The 13,788-nt window shown below is 46.0% G+C and overlaps 1 protein-coding gene across 1 annotated transcript in view; it reads right to left on the bottom strand.

Annotated features, from left to right (window-relative positions):
- Positions 1 to 13,379, bottom strand: part of CA7 (carbonic anhydrase 7) — a 53,139-nt gene extending 39,760 nt beyond the window's left edge. The window contains exon 1 of the mRNA XM_075008607.1: positions 13,340 to 13,379. Coding sequence (XP_074864708.1) covers positions 13,340 to 13,364 — 25 coding nt within the window. The 5' untranslated portion in view covers positions 13,365 to 13,379. The remainder of the gene's footprint in view (positions 1 to 13,339) is intronic.
- Between the last annotated feature and the right edge of the window lie 409 nt (positions 13,380 to 13,788).

Here is a 13,788-nt window from a genome sequence, read left to right on the forward strand (position 1 = left end):
CAATCCCAGTCTGTGTCCTATTAAAGGGCTCAGAAGAAGCCAGACAGGATATCCGATCTGTTGTTGCAAAAGTTCACAAATGCTGAGGAATCTTTGTGACAAGAGGGATCACTCCAAATGACATCATGACAAAAACAGATGGGGTCTAATTGCAACAACCTGGTTGTGCCATATCTTAAATGGATCTGCTTAGATGTCTCTACTATGCCACAGAGACTGTATGAAAGAGACACTTAAATAAAACATTTATTTTTACTTAGCTGGATACATTTTTGACTGATAGCAATATATACTGTTGTTACCCATTAAGATAAATGGATCTGCACCTGATTACATTTACTCTGAATTTGTGTTGCAGGCTCACACTAACTCAGATAAATTATTGGTAAAAAAAAGCATATTTTGGGGATGCACATAGACATTCTAACTGCTCATGCTTCCAAATTCATCATTGGTGCTATATTTGAGGGTGCAATTTTGTCAAGAATTATACAAATGCATCAGTTACTTTAATTTGAGCAATGATATGAACACTTATTATGGAACGCCCCCGCCCCCAAAAAAAAAAAGAGACAAGAAGAAATAAAGGAAAATCAATTAAATTATTTGTATGCAATATTCGTATCCTTGAAGTTATTTAATGTAATTTAGTTTCCTTTTGCTAAACCTCTCACTTTAAATAATGAGCCTAATATGAAACTTTTGAGACTGACTGATATAAACCAGCTATACAATGATGCACATATGTCTACATGGGACTTGTGCACTGGTTTAATCAAATTACTTTTCACATTGATTTTAGCTAAATTGGTGCAATCTCTGTATCGAGGCTAGGGAGTATGTATATCAGTAGGCTACGGAGACCAGATCACATTTGGCAGATGAGATCTGAAGAGAATCATGGAATTATTCAGCTACAAACAGGCAGGATAGGTCTTCTACATGATCAGGTAAAAAGCAGGAAAAGGATCAGTTATTCACTTTGAAGTAGCTGGGAAAGGGAAGGGGTCGGACATTCAAGGGCTATTGGTACTAGGCTGGTAAATTGTAAAATCTGAAGAAAGAGAGCTGGAAGATGGAAAAGTGTACAGAAAATCTTGTCTTTTACATACAGCACAATACCACCGAAGTCCATTTGACATTATCTGTAACAATCTGTTTATATTTTCTTCATTTAAAACTATCAAGATTTCATCTCCTGCTACGTATATATTTACGTGTGAATAAAAATTCAGCCGTAAGATGCACACACAGGAAGATTTCCGTGAAGAGAAGAAATATGTTCCTTTCAGACGTGAGAAAGGAGATAAGCTCTTGCATTTTGACCAGATTTAAGTTTGAATAGCTGGGATTCAAGTGAAAATACAGGAATGACTGTAGTTGAGAGAAAGCGATAAAGACATCTTGAATAAATGTTGAAGAAACAGTGCCTAATGCAGAGAATATGTGAATTAAAGCATCCCCAAAAGCCAATCAGATTTCTCTCTTTTAGAGGCAATGTCTATTCTGATGTCAAGAAATTCCCTTCTAAGAGGATTAGAAAGGAGTGTACCTAATTTGTAGATTTGAATATGTTGAGTAGATTATTGTATCATTCTGATTGCTCCATTTGCTCTGGATTGCAATTGATTCTATCCTTGAAACACTTCTTTAAAATGTTAAGATGCAGGTAAAAGCCAGATTCTGATCTGACTTACAAAACATATAAATCAGAAATAACTCCAGTGATGTCAATAAAATTACACTGACTTAAATGACTATCTCCAGATCTGAAGAAGTGGGTCTGCCCCATGAAAGCTCATCACCTAGTAAATTATTTTGTTAGTCTTTAAAGTATGACATGAATGCTTTTTTGTTTTGTTAGGATACAGACTAACATAGCTACCTCTCTGCTACTGGTTTAAGTGAGGAAATTCAAGTACGAGATGTGCAAATACGGCAAAAGTAGTATTACTGTGAAGATAGGCCGTTCACCCTTTGAACTGTTGACTACATTAGATCAAACCAGATTAAATGTTAAACTGCTCACCATTTGAGAACCAGAAGGTACCTCAAGTTCCTGAAACAGTATCTAGTTTATCCACACAGGGCATTCTCCCCTTACACTGGAATTACTGATGCTCTCAGTTTCAAGACAATTATGTTAAGGTTATATTTGGATTTTCTGTATCAACTAGCAGATGTACCCAGCATTGCTTGGGTCCTAAACTGAATTTTTTTCCTACTCCCTGCCCCCTCTAGCCTGTCCTTGGGAGGGCTAGGGGGTAGGCGGGGAAGGTCAGGCTGAAGATCCCAGCCCACCCGGCCCTGTTCTCAGAGGCCAAGGGGGCCAATTTGAGCCGTGGCTCCCAGCCCCTGCCATATGTCCTGGGGAAGCAGTTTGGGTCATGGCTTCTGGCCCTCCTCACCTATTCTTGGATTGGGGAGCCAGGTCAGGCTGTGGCTCCCAGCCCTCCCGCCCCCCCCCACCTGTCTTCAGAGGGGGGCTGGTTTGGGCCACAGCTCACACCGCCCCACCTATTCTTGGAGAGAGAGGTCGGTTTGGGCTGCAGCTCCCACCCACCTATACCTGTCTCCAAGTTGGGGGACCAGTTTGAGCCACAGCTCCAGCTCCAACCCCCTTCTCTCCCCACCTGTGCTGGCTCCCACCCCAGCTTAAGATCCAGGAGCCAGGCATGGGGTACCTGCAGTGGCCCCAGTGTGAGCTGGGTGAGCTGGAGCCTGACTGCTTTCCCCAGCCTGAGCTCTGGGGGTGGTGAGCACATGGACCGTGGGGTCCAGAGCCATGCCATGGTGCTGGACCCAGCCCTGGCCTGAGCTCCAGGTTGAGCTGGGGGGAGAAGAGGGGCAGGCTAGGCTGCAGCACCGATGCCAGCCCTCAGGTGAGCTGAGGGACTGGCTGCAGTGCTGGGCCTGAACTAGGGAGGACAGGAGGGCCTTGGGGCCAAGACCAGGGTGAACAGTGGTAGTCGTGTGGAGAGAGGCTGGGGCCACAAGTTTGGTGCCCGACCATGCCCAGTGCAAGAGGGAGTGAGCCGGAGGGGACAGAGTGGGGTTTCCTGGCCGCAGCATATTGGGTGTGCTAATTATGCAGGAGAGCAGCAGGGCTTCCTTTGTGGGCTGCAGGGGGGGCACTTACCTTTCCAGAGGCAGGCAAGCTCGAGAGCCCCGACTCCACATGGACTCTGGGTTCCTGCTTTGGCTGACCCCAGTGGTTATTCTGCAATATGGCTGTTCCCTGTGCTTACTGCCCGCAGGGGTGAGTCTGAAGTCTCTCCTGTAGATGCCCCTCCCTTTCCACGTTCTGGAATATCCTGGAATTTCAGGCATTTCTCACTTTCCAGGCACAACCAAACCCTGACCTTGTTTTCAGGTAGGGTAAGAGGAAGGTGCCTACCAATTTTTGTCATCATCGCTCTTAAAATTTAAGAGGAGTTCTTGAACAAACATAGTACCATTGACAGACAGGCAGGCAGACAGACAGACTCTGAAATGTATAGTGGATTGCAATAATTTGTCTAACTAATTGGCAGACTTATTAGAGTGCAAGAGCACACAGAACTTTAGAATACATAATAAATTCAAAATAGAAATGGGTGTAGCCAATCTCACACACTCAAGAATTAAGTCAAATCACCCAAAGACCATGTGGCTAGTTTAAAATGCACGACAATTTAACAATTAATAAATTTGGTGTCTTTTCATTTGTCTTCTGATGTCCAAAGCTTAAGGTTTACCTTGTCAATTTTCTTCTTCAAGCATTCAAGTTAGATAGTAGGCATCCTTCAGTCTGCACAGACTATGGATCGCGTCCTTTAAAGTTTCAATTTAAGACTTCATTTACAGCATCTATTGTGACTATAAAGACCCACACGAGAGTGACAGTCCTTGCTGCATCTCTTGCAGATGTAGTGGGTGTCTGGCAAGTCCTTATTGTGCTTTCTGTGCGCTCGCTTCTCCTCTGCTAGCTGTCTGATCTTCAACTCGCCCTTCTGAAGGCCCTTGTGTAACCCCTGCCTCCATCTGCCGCGGTCATCTGCTAGTTCTTCCCAGTTGTCCAGCTCGATGTCTACCTCTCTGAGGTCTCTCTTGCAGACATCTTTGTAACGCAACTGGGGGCATCCAGGAGGTCTTTTGCCAGAGGCTAGCTCACCATACATGATGTCTTTTGGAATCCTTCCATCGTTCATCCTGTGGACGTGGCCAAGCCAGTGGAGTCGACGCTGCCTGAGGAGGGTGTGCATGGTTGGGATTCCAGCTTGCTCGAGGACAGCGGTGTTGGTAACTCTGTCCTTCCATGATATTCCAAGGATGCGCCTGAGGCAGCGCAAGTGGAAGACATTCAGCCTCTTTTCCTGGCGGGCATACAGGGTCCAAGTCTCGCTGCCATAAAGGAGGGTGCTGAGGATGCAGGCTCTGTAGACTTGCATTTTGGTGTGAGTGTACAGCTTGTTGTTATTCCACACTCTCTTGCTGAGTCTGGACAGAGTTGTGGCCGCTTTTCCGATCCTCCTATTTAGCTCAGTGTCCAACGACAGGGTGTCAGTGATGGTGGACCCGAGGTAAACGTACTCATGGACAACCTCTAATGTATAGTTGTCAATGCTGATTGATGGGGATTCAGCAACATCTTGACCAAGTACATTTGTCTTCTTTAGGCTGATGGTAAGCCCAACGTCCTTGCACGCTTCGGAGAACTGATCCAGCAGTTTTTGAAGCTGGTCTTCTGTGTGAGACACTTCAGCAGCATCGTCTGCGAACAGCATGTCTCTGATGAGGACTTCTCGCACCTTAGTCTTAGCTCTCAGCCTTGCAAGGTTAAACAGTTTCCCATCAGATCTTGTGTGCAGCAAGATGCCCTCTGTTGAAGATCCAAAGGCATGCTTCAGGAGGAGTGCGAAGAAGATCCTGAACAATGTCGGAGCAAGCACGCATCCTTGTTTGACGCCGCTCCTGATTCTGAAAGCATCCGATAATGCGCCGTCATATTGGATGGTTCCTCTCATGTTTTAGATATTTCATTTAAAACATATGAAGTTGAGATTCTCATGCAATCATATGATCTCAGGAGCTGTGGTATACACCTTTCCACAACATCAGCCACCATCACTTATCACAGGTTAATACTTTCCCTCACTGCCATCCTGATCCCAAATATCATAAGTCAGCAGTATTGCTAAAATGACAAAACCAAATCAAATCAGATCCCTGACATTAAAAGCTATTGGCACAGTACAGCTACAAATCAGCTGTAGGCACATACTGCTGCTGGTAGGCCTCACTCAGGATTTCTGAGGTTTTAGAAGAGATTTTAAGGAGGACAAGGGGCTTGATATATATAAACTATGCTGCCATTCCAATAACTGTCCTAGAAGGAAAAGACTTGGGAGTAGCTTAAGAAAAGAAAGGAAGGAAAAAGAAGCATAAGAAGAAACAGAAGCCAAGTTATGATGGTTCTGTCAGACTCATGGGACTGTTTACATAAAAGAAGCAGTATTTGGCCATTATAGCAGTATACTTCTGACTGAGAGCCTTAGTTAAATTGTGTGTGCACGTGTTAAAACAAAAGATGAAAAAGTGACTCTTTTGGACTAGAATTTGTAATCAGTTTGATCACCTAAGCTAACAAGGAAGCAATGCAAAGACACCAGATAACAAGAATGAAATGAGTCAATATTGGATTTCTGTAAACAGCATATACATGCCAAATACTTTAATAGTCACTGAAGTTTCAGCGGAGGGGAAAATTTACACTGACATGGCAAACATAAGGCCTGAGAAAAATGAAACGAGCAAAAGATATTGAGTAAAAAAGGGGAAGAGCTATATTTTCTTGCAATAAATCATCTATTCAATACACAACTCTAAATCACAACTGTGCTGTTGTATATCTTAATTCACTGCCTATTTAACAGCTCCCCTGTACACAGTATCCTTGAATTAGACTAACTATACCATGTGATACCTTTTATGGGAGAACAAATAGAATAGGATGAACAGGTTTTAGTACTTTGATACTTCTTGAAAAAGCATGGTTCATACCAGTGTAAGATGGGACAATTTGGCCTGTCTATTGTGATTTGTATCAGGCACACAGACAGACTTTTATGATATGAGAACATGGTTACATTAAAGGCTAGTGATGGTACTAAGAATGATCACACATTCTATAGCTTCAATGTCATCATAACTGGGAGCATTTTTAATACTCTCTTAATACTAATGTATTGTGTAATACCTCCATTGGTATAGCCTAACTATGGTGTTGAAACAGAAAAAGGACTTGTTTCTCATCCGTACTGGTGAGTTATGTTTTAGCAATTTGACACAGAAAACTGGAGCAAGAGTTGCGAGGAAACATGAAGAACATAAACGTCAGAGTCCAGAAATCAGCTTGCAAAGTTATGATTCCACCTTCCACGAGCTCAGACTCACAAGGCTCTGTGCACTGAACTCCCATAAACTTCAGTGGGAATCCCCTACCCACAGGACCTACAGGCTCAGCCCCAAGTGAGAGTCAAACTTTGCTTAATTGAAGGAGAATTATACACCACCACTAATTTACTGTTCCTAGCCAATAGGAGCTGCGGGAAGTGGTGCAGACCAGGCCACAACTTCCTGCAGCTGCCATTGGCTGAACCATGGCCACTGGGAGCCTGTGGAGGCTTAAGTAAACAAACTGTATGGTAGCCTGCCAGCTGCTAACCCTGATGAACCATGTGCAGCTTTCAATAGGGTCTGAGTGGTTGGGGTCCACCTATATAAAGGCCCTAGCAGAATCAAGGCATTTGGGTGTGCATATAGAATTCAACCAAAAAGAGCTCCTGATGTCAGCAAATAATTTATTGCATGACATATAAATCAGAAAGTGAAGTCAATTGTATTTTTCTCACGGTAATTATCTGGTAAAACAGGACGCCATAAAAGACAGGGCATGTGTAAACCCAAAATATAGTATCTTCCCATCATCCCAACTGTTCAAATTCAGTGGATACATTTGGGGTTTACTATATATAGATGTTTTATAAACAGAACGAATGCCAGCATAGGAATGCTGTGAAGGGAACATGAAACAAACCTCTGCATGGTATTACCACATTCCAGTCAAAATAAATTCTGACATTATTATTTGGGTGTGGGGTCCAGAGAAGAACAGGCAGTTGGAAAATGCAGTGGAAGAGGGGGCATAGGTACAGAAAACATGGCAAAATTAATCTTACAGTTAGAGCTCTGCAAATCTGCAAATAGCATGGGCGGTGGGTGAAGGACCACCTTGGAAAGGCAGGTCCCAGCCCCACCCCTTTGGCCCAAGACTTCACCATTTCCGTCATCCCTATGCCCTGTGGAGCCACACCCAGCCCCCACTACAGATTATTGCTCCTAGCCCCTGACCTCTTAGCCCCCTGTCCAAAGGGGCAGTGTAGCCCCACCATTCCTGGCTGGCCACAATGCTTGGTGGCTGGAGGGTCAGACAGCCCTGGCCCAACCCCCGCCTGGGAGGCTAGACAGTCATAGTTCTGGCCCAGCCCTTCCCAGGCTGCCAGAGAGCAGCAGCTGTGGCCCCAACCTCTGCCCTTCCTGGGCAGCTGGACAGCTTCTGCCAGGTTCCAGGCCTCCATAGGCAGCCGAGTTACTGTGCTGCAGGCCCTGGCCCTAGGCCTTGCTGGGCAGCCACTCTACAGCTCCAAGCCCCAGCCAGGCATCCCTTCTCTGGCCCCTGCCTTCCCAGGTCTGGGAATGTAGGCACTTTTGGGAAAGCAATGCCTTCCCTTGCCTATATTACCCCCCACCCATGAATAGCTGCTTTATTCCTCTGTGGCTGTGGATATCCATGGACCACATTTGCAGATCGTGGATGGATGCAGATACAAATTATATATCTAGAGCCCTGCAAATCTTAAGATATTCACTATATATCTGCAGATGTGGACACCCACAGCCTGTGCTTGCAGATCAGATGCAAATATAAATTTTTAATCCATGCAGAGCTCTACTTATGAAATTCTTTGAAAAGCAGCTACTTGAGTGGCAGGAGCTTGGTAGAGGTGCGGGGTGTGCAGGGAGCAAGTCCTCCCAACTCAGCAGATCCAGACACCTCTTGACTCTTCCTCAACTCCTCCTCTCGTCCCGCTGCGGACATTAAGGTTGCACTGGCAAGCATAAAGCTACTATTTTCACACGCCTGAGTGCTTGACTTTGTAAACCTAAATAACATTCTTTTAACATAGTTTTCGTATGTAATTTCCTAGGTTGTTAAGGCCAAAAGTAATAACCAATTCTATTACATGTCTGTAACAGCCCACTCCTAATTATGCACTGCCTAGGGTATGGACTTTTAGCCTTTACTATTGTTGCTCAGTCTGTTTTCACTTGAATATAGCAGGGATCTTGAATTAACAGGGTGGCAGGACATCTACGGCCTGAGCAGCTCCAAAATCCAGCCTGCACATGGCTGCCAGCATGAGTCCCTGTGGCCCCGGGGAGGAGAGTAACAGAGAGATAGCTGTGCTAGTCTATATACTATCAAACAAAAAAGCAGTCCAGTAGCACTTTAAAGACTAACAAAATAATTTATAATTTAGGGGTAAGCAGTGAGATGGCAAAGTTGGCAGATGACTCCAAACTGCTCAGGATAGTCAAAACCAAAGCAGACTGTGAAGAACTTCAAAAAGATCTCAGCAAACTGAGTGACTGGGCAGCAAAATGGCAAATGAAATTTAATGTGGGTAAGCGTAAGGTAACGCACATTGGGAAAAATAACCCCAATTATACATACAATGTGATGGGAGCAAATCTAGCTACAACAGATCAGGAAAGGGATCTTGGAATTATAATGGATAGTTCTCTGAAAACATCCACGCAGTGTGCAGCGGCAGTCAGTAAAGCAAATAGGATGTTAGGAATAATTAAAAAAGGGATAGAAAATAAGAGAAAGAATATCTTACTTCCCCTGTATAAAACTATGGTACGCCCACATCTTGAGTACTGCGTGCAGATGTGGTCCCTTCACCTCAAAAAAGATACATTGGCGTTAGAAAAGGTTCAGAAAAGGGCAACTAAAATGATTAAGGTTTTGGAACGGGTCCCATATGAGGAGAGGCTAGAGAGACTGGGACTTTTCAGTCTAGAAAAGAGGAGACTGAGGGGCGATATGATAGAGGTATATAAAATCATGAATGGTGTGGAGAAAGTGAATACAGAAAAGTTATTTACTTGTTCCCATAATATAAGAACTAGAGGACACCAAATGAAATTAATGGGTAGCAGGTTCAAAACTAATAAAAGAAAGTTTTTCTTCATACAGAGCACAGTCAACCTGTGGAACGCCTTACCAGAGGACGCTGTGAAGGCCAGGACTCTAACAGAGTTTAAAAAAGAGCTCAATAAATATTTGGAGGTTAGGTCCATAGATGGCTATTAGCAAGGGGTAAGGTATGGCACCTTGCCTTTTGTTGAAGGCAGGAGATGGATGGCCAGAGACAAATCACTTGATCATTGTCTTTGGTTGACTTCCTCTGGGGCACCTGGCATTGGCTACTGTCGGCAGACAGGATACTGGGCTAGATGGACCTTTGGTCTGACCCAGCACGGCTGTTCTTACATTCTTATTAGGTGATGAGCTTTCGTGGGACAGACCCACTTCTTCAGACCATGGCCATGCCAGAACAGACTCAATATTTAAGGCACAGAGAACCAAAAATAGTAATTAAGGTTGACAAATTAGAAAAAAATTATCAAGGTGAGCAAATCAGAGAGTAGAAGGGCAGAAGGGGAAGGGAGGAGAGTGTCTGTGCTCCTTCCCCCAAGCCCAGTCCATGCTCTGCCCTTGCCCCACCTCTTCCTGCCCCTTCTTCACCCCTTCCCTACTTTATACCCATTCTCCCAATCTGCACAAGGGACACAGCTTCAGAGATTAAGGGGAGGCTGGCACTGGGCGGCAGCAGGGAATAGGTACCCCTGATCTCACTGTGGTGCAGCCTCTGCTCTGCTCCAATGCCATCTCCCAGGCCAGCCCGGTCACTCAGCTCCACTGCAGTGGTGGCAAGTGGAGCGCCATAGCCTGCTGCCAGTGACCGGCTAGCCTGGAAGGTAGCAGCAGAGTGGAGTAGAGGTTATTGCGTCGCTCTGCTTCCCCTGGCTCCTGCTGCTATGGTGAATGCGGGGATGCAGGGGTGACACCTGCTGCTGGCTACACCCGGCCCAGGGCCCCACGGGTAACCTGATTATGGGGGACCGTCTTGTCCATAGGACAGTTGGTGGTCACCACGTGTCCTCTCAATGTGAAGGGCCAGGAGTGGCTGCCTTGAACTGCCCTGTGGATGGGATGGCTCTGCACACACCTCCCCAGGCCACAGCCCCTGTAGCCCTGCTGTACTGCCAGTGGTGGTGGTGGTGGGTTCCCAGGGAGTCGGGGGGCTAAATCACTCAGGGGCAGCATGTGGGGATGGGAGTGTAGGGGGGAGCATATGGGCCAAGAGGCAAGGCCAAAAGATGCATGGGAGCCACCTAGAGACCCCCAGTCCCCTAGGACCCAGACAGACTGGGGTGCCCACTGGCTCACTAGGAGGATTTGAGGACTGGCACTAGCCCTACAGTATATTGGGTTTGAGATCCCTGAGCTACAGAAATAAGTACATTAGGTGACAGCAGCAGACGAATGTTACCCCACTGTAGGGTGAGGCCAGTGAGGGGGCAGGGGGAGTACTACCTAACTCAGGTGTGTGGGGGCTCCTGCGTTGTGTGATACCATTTTGATGGTTTGCTGGTACCATGTGCTGGGACTGGAGAGGGCTGTAAGAGAAACCAGGCCAAGCTCCTTCTTCCCTATTCCTGTAGTTGGGTAAGCTGGTGCCACTAGGACAGAAGATGGAAGCTTGTGTCTTTTGTTAGTCTGGGGGATTCCAGGAGCAGCTCAGTGTGACTCTCTCTTTTGCTGCCACTTCCACTCTCCAAACATGAGGGCACATATGATAGTTTGGGAAAGCAGGGGAAGGCCTGGAAACTTCAGCGATTCTGACAAGCAGATAAAATCTTCCTGAGGACTGGAAAGGAGATAGAAGTCGTGATTTTAATCTGTTATCATGCCATTAAATCTGAATGGAATTTCCTGGGACAAAGGAAGGGCACTTCTCTATATTAAGGTGACTTCCCCTATCGTACATCAAAGGTCTGCTGAAAACAATGGAGGTGTGAGACCTTCGTTAGGAAAAGATCACTATAATGGCAAAGTATTAGGCAAGCTAAATAAAGGGATTGCTACCAGCTCCCCGACTAGTACTCTCAGTTGTGCATGGAATATTTATTAGTAACAGATTATTACCACTAGCCTGAGGATTATCTAAGTCATTCCATGATGCCTATGCCTGTAGGATACTGCCTAGACACCGAACCACGACATCAGCTCTTACCTGATTTATTATATATTACCCACAAAACGAATATTATATACACATATCCCAATTTTTTGTTTCTCACCGTTATCTGAGCTTCATTGTTATTCTAGAAGTCAATATAGTTGCAATATTCAGTATTCAGTAGTTCTCCTCACAGAATACAAAATCAAAAGGATTTAATTAAATGATTTTATGAGGAAACTATTGAAACAGAAATTGAACATACGCATGGATGTCACATTAACAATTCTTTTCATTTTTGGTTGTCTTAATCTGCTCCTTGTATCTTGGTAATTATACCAGTTTCTCATCATTTTTCAATCCTCTTTCAACAAGAAACATTTTTTTCAATTTAAGTAAACCCTCGATTTAATGGGCTAATGGGGAAAAGGGTGTCCATTAATGCGGCAAGTCCATTATATCTGAATGGTTATAATGTATGACGATACACTGACCTTCCCAGCCCATCACTCACTCCTGTCCTTTGCCCCCGCTCTTCCCTTCCCCCCTCGTGCCCCATTCTTCCCCTCACACCTCCATCTCCCTCTCTCCATTACCAGGAGAGGAGGTGAATGCCGGCCTGGCTCCTTCTACCTCCTGCAGCTCTCAGCACTGCGGCTCCTCCAGCTCCCAGCTCTGAGCCGCCTGCATGAAGGTAGAGCATGGCCGCCCCCAGCCCGCCAGCGGGCAGCAGCTTCTGACGACATGGCTGCTGCTCAGCGCCATTGCAGGCAGCAGCGGCTGGGTGCCGACATGCTACATGGATGCGGGGCTGGGGGAGGAGAGCTCCTGCATTCCACCGCAGCCCCCCTCTGGCTCCTCTGGCCCTGGTCGCCCCAGCCACTGCAGTGGCCCTTCCAGCCCTGGCAGCCCCAGACACTCCGGCAGCTCCTCCAGCCCCAGCAGTGGCTCTGGTGAGTCTCCAGCATTTACTTGGGAGTGCAGGGGGCTGGCAGACAGCATCTGTTATTTCTGAAGTCAGTTATATTGGGGTGCATTAAATCAAGGGTCTACTGTATACAAATAAGCCTATCGTTCATGTAATAAGCTAAACATTTAGCATATAATATCAAACCTGTGACATATACCACCATACATAGTCATCCTGTGTACCTTCCCCCTCCACGCTGACTTCATTAAAATATCTAAGAAAGTTCTTACCTGATTTATTAAGTGAATCATTTGCTTTCTCTATCAGCAAATTCATGTTTTTGATTGGTGTTCCCTTCATACAGATTTTTATGTTCCAAATACATTTCTGTAAACTAATACTGTAATTGAAGTCACCATACTTTTAGGATGAGCCTGCAGTTATGCCCATCCTTTTGTTAGTGTCACATTTTGTAATCATGCTATATGCACCTGTCATAGGCCTAGGTCAGGGGTGGGAAAATATGACCTGCGGCCTGGACCTGACCCAGCTAACATTTCTGTCTGGCCTGCAGCATATCAGGGAACACAGGCAGGCTGCGAGCCTCCTGTGGCTCCACATTGCTCCTAGGAGCAGCCAGCTGCTGGCTGGCATGTCTGTATGCACTCCTTGGGGTTAGGGGAGCAAGCGGTCTCTGTGCTCTACCCCTTTCAGCACTGTCCTCACAGCTCTCAATGGCCAGAAACTGGCTAATGGTAGCTGCAGACAGGTTTTGAGAAGCCCCCTACATGCCTGGCAGGCAGGACCCCAGCCCTGGCAGAACTCCAGCTGTCTTGCATTGGCCCTCTCCCACCAACAGTTAAATGGAATAATTTTAATCAGTTAACTGGTTAACAGTTTTAATTGATACATCCATATCTCAAGACTCTCCCTCCATGGGGGTTACCCCAGCTATTTGTCTAGTGGCACATTTCTGCTCCCCCACTCTCCTTACCCTATCTCCTGCCCTTTTTCCTTATATTTTGCCTGGGGTGACCTTATTTCCCAAATGCAACAGGACACTATGTGGGCTCACCTGAGTTCACCTTGCAGGGCTGCATAAGCAGCTCTTCCAAGCTCTCCTTCCTGCATGGGGAAGAAGAGGGACAAAGGCAGGCTTTGGGCAAACAACACTAAACAAATTACTTAGGTTAACCCAACCCTGTTTCCCAAAGGCTGGGGCTGGCATCACTGCTTGCCAGAGCATTGCCAGCTCCGTATCAGAGGAACACTGCTGGGGCTGGGCTCACCCTGCACATCCACATGTTTCTCTGCACTCCATTCTTTGGACAATTGTGGACATTTGCCCCATTTGTTGTTGCCACCTGATGAAGCTGACTTGTGCAAATGGGACAAATGCCCATTTCTGCCAACAATGCGGGCACTGCCGAGACAGACTTGAAAAAAGGGACTATCCCGGCCTAAACAGGGCGGACACTGTGGTCCCCCCCAAGACCTCCACGCGGGGAAGGGGAAAGGGAAAGG

The sequence above is a fragment of the Carettochelys insculpta genome, chromosome 14, assembly GCF_033958435.1.
Source record: "Carettochelys insculpta isolate YL-2023 chromosome 14, ASM3395843v1, whole genome shotgun sequence".
In the NCBI taxonomy this organism is placed as follows: domain Eukaryota; kingdom Metazoa; phylum Chordata; order Testudines; family Carettochelyidae; genus Carettochelys; species Carettochelys insculpta.